General features: G+C 47.9%; 1 protein-coding gene across 8 annotated transcripts in view; it reads left to right on the top strand.

Moving 5' to 3' along the window:
- MRAS (muscle RAS oncogene homolog) overlaps positions 1 to 2,569 on the top strand; it is a 35,307-nt gene extending 32,738 nt beyond the window's left edge. For all 8 annotated transcript variants that reach the window (XM_085553220.1, XM_015868833.3, XM_015868832.3 and 5 more), the window contains exon 6: positions 1,662 to 2,569. In XM_085553220.1, coding sequence (XP_085409346.1) covers positions 1,662 to 1,761 — 100 coding nt within the window. In that variant the 3' untranslated portion in view covers positions 1,762 to 2,569. The remainder of the gene's footprint in view (positions 1 to 1,661) is intronic.
- Positions 2,570 to 7,030: the final 4,461 nt, after the last annotated feature.

A 7,030-nucleotide genomic window follows, 5' to 3' on the forward strand; every position in this document is an offset into this window, starting at 1 on the left:
GGAAACTACAGAGCAGAGTTGGAAATGTCCCAAGCTGTTTCCCAACTGTTCTGGAACTCAGCATTAGTTGGCTAGATATTACTTTTTGTTACAGCAAGCTCTTACCATAATCTATTCTACTCTTGGGGAAAAAAAAAAAAAAAAAAAAGAAACAAAAATAAGATGGTGAGGCTCTGTTTGATTTCTCTGCATAATGTGACTCCAGACACAGCCTGGATGGAGCGCTGTAATGATACAGCACTAACTTCAAGCACTGAAAATGTACTTCATAACCTAAAATACAGGTGATCTGCCTTATTCCCTGAAGTAGTTACAGTGAGGGTTATTGCTAGCCGTGGGAAATTCTCTGTGGCATCAAGAACGTTACATGATTTGTCCCTCAGCTTTGTTTCATTCTGGTCCTGATATGTTTGATACTCACAATGCATAGCAAAGAGGCTGATTTTGAACTGTTCAAGCTCTCAGGTTGGTTATTTAGGCTCAGAGTCAATGGAAGCTGCCTGTGTCTGCGTGGTTTGTCTTGCAATAGAATTTAAGTGCACAGACTGCTTGTCAGGTGTTTGAACTACACAGCCTTCTATTGAATTTGCAATGCTGGTCTGACTTGAGTGGTTGGTGTGATCGGGTAAAGCTCCTGTAAAGTTTTTGACACTATTTCAGCTTGACAAGATTGGGTAATATATCTGATGGCACAGGACTATCAGTGTAGCACCTACTGAGGATCTGACGCAGCGTTTCACTATCGTTTCTCTTCAAACAATATGACTGAGCAGCGCCTCATCTTTTAATGAGAAGGGAGAAGCCACCAGCATGACAGCAGATGAGATGAGGTTGCTCACAGCCCACCTGACTGATGAGGACTGTTGCAGCATGGCACAGGTGGGCTGGCAGCCGTGTTTCTGACAGCTGTGGCTACAGCCAGAATCCTCCTGGGGCAAGCCACAGAGGAGGGCACAGGGCGCATCCTGCTCCCAGTGCAGTGGAGCTCATCACAAGTTCTGTGGGAGGCCAGAACCTTGTTGGCAGCAGATGCCATTTCTTTTTCTGGAAAAATAAAAAAACACAAAACCACATCCACATCAGTGGCTTGGAGACAGTGCCAACTAAAACCAAATCCTTCCAGGACCGTTTATTTCTCAGGGCATCCTGTATCATGGAATCGTAGAATGAATCATAGAATCATAGAATGTCTTGAGTTGGAAGGGGTGTTAAAAAGCACCTGATGCCAACCCCTGCCATAGGCAGGGCTGCCACCCACTAAGATCAAGCTGCCCAGGGCCCCATCCAAACTGGCCTTCAGCACCTCCAGGGATGCAGCATCCACAGCTTCTCTGGGTGATGGTTGATGTTGCATTTCTTGGAGCATCCCCGTTTCCCAGGTGAGCTGAGTAGCCCTCTGGCAGGGAGCAGGTCCCCCAGGGCAGCTGGAGGCAGTGTGCCTTCTGAGGTCGTACATCCCTGCTCTTAGCCTTGGTGTTTCTGTATGGCATCTTTCCCCTTCCCTTGAAAAGAGAGGTTGTTAGCTGTGAGGTCTGAGAGCCCGTGTGTTGGTGGAATGTGTGTATGGGGGTGCATATACTTATAACCCAATCAAGTGTCTGACCCAGCCTTGTGGCTGCTGGCCTCACCTTATTCCCCTTTCTCCCTCCCTCCTAAAATAGGCAACAGATCCCAGAGAAAAGCCAGAAGAAGAAGAAAAAGACCAAATGGAGAGGGGACCGAGCCACAGGCTCCCACAAACTCCAGTGTGCAATTTTGTGACGGGGGCACTCAGGAGCGCCTTGGACATCTCCCTCCTGCTCCCAACCCACCATGACCTGAGGCTCCCAGCAGTTCTGACTCGAAGGAAGCGGCTCGAGGGGTCTGGACCCTGGCAATCAGCTGGAGGGGCTGCTCGTGGGGCTGCACGGAGCAGCGCTAGCAGGAGGTGGAAGGGAGCAGCAGGACTTTGATGCTCGAACGTTCCCAGCTCCTTCCAGAGGCCTCCATGGTGTGTGTTTAAAAGAAAAAAAAAGAAAAAAAAAAGTGTTGGTTTTATCTGCAAACATTTCTCCTTGTGACCCTTTTATGAGCAGCCATGAATAGACCCATTTGGTACAGTCGTGTGTGTATGTGTGGGAGAAGGGAAAGGGCTTTGCTTTTTTTTTTTTCCTTGTCCTCTTCTCTTTTTCTGTTTTTTTTTTTTTTTTTGTTTTGTTTTTTTTTTTTCTGTCGTTTGCTCAGCAAATGTTGGGTTGCAAAGAAACATGGCTGGGGTTAGACTTTTTGCACTGAACTCTTTCTAATGCAGCAGTGCCAAAACACAACTTCATATGAAAGTGCATAGATTTGAAGGAAGAAAATGAATTCCAGCTGCTCTGGGTGCTCCAGACATTGTGTCAGACTCTGGAGGGCAGCCAGCTCACAGACCATAAACTCCAGCTTAGAAAAGGGGGTTTGGGCTTGGATATATTTTTTTTCCTACCCTTTGTCAAGAGGTTTTATTTCTGTTTTGTAACTCGGGGCATGTCAAAGTTAAGATGTTTTGTTAACCTGGAAGTATTTAAATTAAAGTAATTTACAAATGGAAGGGTATGGCATCTTTAAGGGGTTGAGGGGAAAGAGAGAGGAAGTAAAAAGTGAACCGAGTTTGTTATCTGAGTGTTGAATTTCTGCCTTATAAATGTGTGTAAAGTGGTGTGATCTAAATCCTTCTTTATTATTCCTTAACCTTTCCCTGCAATCCACTCTGGGGTAGATGAATTGTTTTGCTTTTCCCAGGCTCATCTTGCACTCAGACAAAAAAAAAAAAATCTGTTTACGAGGCTTTGGCTTAATATTTCTTCTTCTCTGAGAGTTGATGACTGGAAAGGAAGAGGTGTTTTCAGTGTGGTTTAAATGGGACGCGCCTCTTTGTAAGCTTAGCGTATCTAAAATGTTTCACTGCAAACAGCCGAGACTAAATATTTTTGCTTTATGAAAAGGCAAGGCAAAAAAACCGCAGCCATTCAAGCTGCCAGAAAGATGATTGTGCACATCCTGGAGGGGCCACGTTTTACTTTCACACCTTTATTGGCAGTCAGGGTTGTAGTGGGGGGTTGGTTTTTTTTCCTTTAATTTAATGGATTGTCATCTGCTGGACCGAAGCCATCAGCTCAATTCATGAGGTCACTAACCTCCTTTGAAAGTAACAACTTGCTTTTCATCAGGTTGAATCTTATTCAAATATGCTTTATTGGCATAACTTCAAATACTGGCAGAGCACGAATGCCTGAGAGATGCGTGTCTGAGAACAGCAGATCATGGCACTGGATACTGACGATTCATAGAAGGTGGTGGATCATCACCAACTTAATTGTGTTTGTCTTTATAACCTGCTGCTGGATTTCACTTCTTGACTCTTTGCCAGGCCACCTTGTAAAGTGGAAGTTGGCTGCTGGTTGTGTTTCAGGTGAGTGCAGATAATGAAAACATCTTCCTCATTCGTCCAGTCTTTGTTACAGCCAAAAGACAGCAGTCATCTCAGCAAGCTGCTTAGCGTAATGCCAGCTCAGCTGCCTCCATCCTCTTTTGTGCCACGGCAGATGCTGGGGATAGATTGAGGATGGGAGTAGTGGAAAGAAATACTGTTTGTGGACCCTCATTTTGGACAGAGGTCAAGTGCTTCAGTAAAGCTGCAGCATCCAGTGTCAGCTGAGGGCTGGCTGTGGCGTCCTCCCATTCTGGTTTTCTCCTTGGCTGAAGCACAGTGACTGTAGCATCCAGGTCAAACCCCAGCCCTTGGGACCCGCCAGTATCTTTTGGGGGTGAATCTCCCCACAGGCATCGCATTCATTCTGCCTTTGAGAGGTGTCGAATGCTTTACAAACAAACCAACTTGATGTAACCCCGTTGCTGCTTTCCTGCTGCAGTCCCTGTCTGAGTACAGGCTTAATTTTTTTAATTACAAACAACTAATCTGTGGGATCCCCCACGCAAGAGGTTGATGGCATTTTCAGGGAGCCCTGCTAATGCCCCCTAGAGCCCTTCCACTTAAAAATAACCTGATTTCTGCTGAAACCACTCATCCTTATTATTTTTATCTAGACCCTTGGGAACACTTGCATGAAAACAGCATGTGTGCATCTCGAGTCACATCTGCGGGGTACTCAGCACTGCATGCGGGAAATTGTCTGCTTTTTCTGAAGCAACTTAATTGTTCCTTCAGCTTCTTTAGCGACTAACGGCTACTGCGGAGTAGTGTGGGGAGGAGGGGAAAGGAGCAAATGAACAACCGAATAGGTGTAATGATAAGGCTCAGGGGGAGCGCGCTCTGATTTAACCACCTTGATCAAGTTGTTAGAGCACGGAAGGGATTCAAAGCCCACTGCCATGTACCTCACCCTTTTGCGTTCATGGCTGTTCTGGTCCAAGAGTATCCTTCCTCCATGTGCAGCACATGGGACCTGATCGGTCTGATCAATTGAACAATGTCTCAGCCAAGGTAAAGCTGCTGAGTGAGAGTGTGGCTACATCTGAATAAACTGTGTTCAGATGATGGTGCTCAGCAGGAAAACGGCAGAGATAGGGAACAAGATGACAGCAAGAGCTTAGTGGGAGGCTGGGATTGCTTGGTTTGGATCAGATGCTTGCATGAAACGAGAGGCCGTTGCACTGCGTTGCTCTGCTCCTTAATCTGCCGTAATTAATTTTGGCTGACTCTTAAAACCTGCAGCTGTACTAGAATTTGTAAACTGGGCTAGGCTGAAGGTTTTAGACATACACTGTGTGTCTGAGCTTAAGAGATAACGAGCAGACAGCACTGGTAAGCACGGGAAGGACAGAACTGAAATACTGGCTCAGACTTTTTTGAGGGTTTTTTGTTTGTTTGTTTGTTTTAATTATGACCATGATGCAGCTAGAACTGAGACTGCCCTGTTCAGAATCACTCGCCAGTGATTTTGAGGGATGGTTGCTAAATGCTGCTGCAGTGCTTGGGAACTTCAGGCAGTTGCCACAGAGCTTTGAGAGTGGAGTATGGGATACAGGAGTTTTTTATGAGGCACAAGTGCAGCCAGGTAAGACTGATGAGCAGTGGTTCTATGGGTGGATCTTCAGGCAGTTGCATGCACTGAGAAAAGTCTGTGGGTGCTCTAGCTCCTCTTCTGCGAAGTCACCTGGCCTACAGAGGCTCACCAATGCACCAGAGCAAAGTCTGAAACAGAAGGCATCAATTTCGTGACCTGTATTAACTGCATCTTGCAGCCCAAGCATTCTCAAGAACATCACTTGCACTTGTGAATAATTCAATGTTTGGCTATCAGGGATTCCACTGATATTATGCAAGCTTTTTTCCTCTTCATGTGAGGGCAATGAATGTTTTATAGATGATCCCACAGGCACGCTTTTGCATTGCTGGGATGACATGGGACTTGCCTGCAGCAGTGTGGAGCAACAGCTCTGGGAGGGCTGGATCCCCAAAGGGGAGAGCCGATGCCGTGGCACAGCAGTGTGCTCCAAGCTGGCTTTTGTTCCCACTGCTGTGACAAATGAGGAGCGGCTGAGGGAAGTGGGATTGTTCAGTCTGGAGAAGAGGAGGCTTAGGAGAGACTTTATGGCTCTCTACAGCTACGTGAAAGGAGGTTGTGACAAGGTGGGGGTCAGCCTTTGCTCTCTGGTAACAGTGACAGGATGAAAGGGAATGGCCTCGAGGGAGGTTCAGGTTGGATATGAGGAAAAAAATAGGCAGAATTTCTCTCAGAAGGGGTGGTAGTGCACTGACATAGGCTGCCAGGTGGTGGAGTTACCACCCCTGGAGGTGTTCAAGAGCCATGAGGATGTAGCACTGAGGGTCAGGGTTAGTGGGCATGGTGGGGATAGGATGATGGTTGGGCTGCGTGATGTTAGAGGTCTTTTCCAACCTTAGTGATTCTGTGGTTTTATGGAATCCCAGCTGCTCCCCTCAGCTCCACAGGGCCCACCCACAGGTAGCTGTGGGGTTGGGCAGGAGAAATGCACAGGTACTGCTGAGGAGAGGCAGAAGGAAAACTCACCATCCATGCCAGGAGCTCAGCTCACTTCTTTGCATCTCAATAGCCCACACCACCTTAGAGCGGGAGAATGGCAATGGGAAGCTGCTGGGAAACCCATGCACTTGCTGGTAAGTCAGGGCGTTCTTCTCTGCGAGCTCCTTATTGAGAGCCGTGTTTCAAACAGCGCTCTCCAGGATGCGAACTGACGAAAAGCAGGAAATTCGGAGTGAAGGCTGATGCGCCCGCTCTGCTCGCACCATTGTGGCTCCCGAACAAAGCACAATGGTGTGAGCTGGGACGAGCGCTGGCCAGCCCTCCCCGGGAGCTTCCTGCCATTCCCTCATCCTGCCTCCCTAAGCTTCCCGAGAGCCCAAGCCATGTTCACGCACTGAGTTTCCCACAGAGGCGGTCGCAGAGTTTCATTCCCACGTTCTTGTGCAGAATGGTGAGGGCTGCCTGTCTCTTTTTGGCCAGAAGGGTCCTATCCATGGTAGGGGGCCACGTAAATAGCATTGCTGAAGGACACCATTTGTCCAGCACAGCCTGCATCCAGCCCTTTGGGAAGGGCTAGCACCAGCCGGATGGTGCCATGGCGAGGAAGGCAGTGTGTTTTCAATGGCTTTAAGTCACACCAGGAGCAGCTCAGGATGGGCACAGGCTGCCCAGGGAGGGAGCGCAGTCACTGACCGTGGAGGTGTTCAGGAGCCATGGAGATGTGGCACTGAGGGATGTGGTCAGTGGGCATGGTGGGGCTGGGGGTGGGCTGTGTGATCTTAGAGGTCTTTTCCAACCTTCATGTTTCTATGATTTAATATTTCATTGCCCAACTACAGGTTTATTGAGTCCTAGCAATGGCCTCAGCTGGGTTTCCTTTTACTGTGACCAGCGTGGGGAAGTAGCAGTCGAAATTCCCATGGAGTCAAACAACAGAAAAGTTGTCATTAACTCCCCAGTCCTTTGTGTCCCTTCTGCGCAGAGGGTGGGAGCAGCACTGCCCCAAAATGCTGGTGGGAAGTTATTGAAGAGGGGAGAATGTTAAA

This window comes from Coturnix japonica, chromosome 7, assembly GCF_054131305.1.
Source record: "Coturnix japonica strain WE chromosome 7, WE-NBRP24, whole genome shotgun sequence".
Taxonomy (NCBI): domain Eukaryota; kingdom Metazoa; phylum Chordata; class Aves; order Galliformes; family Phasianidae; genus Coturnix; species Coturnix japonica.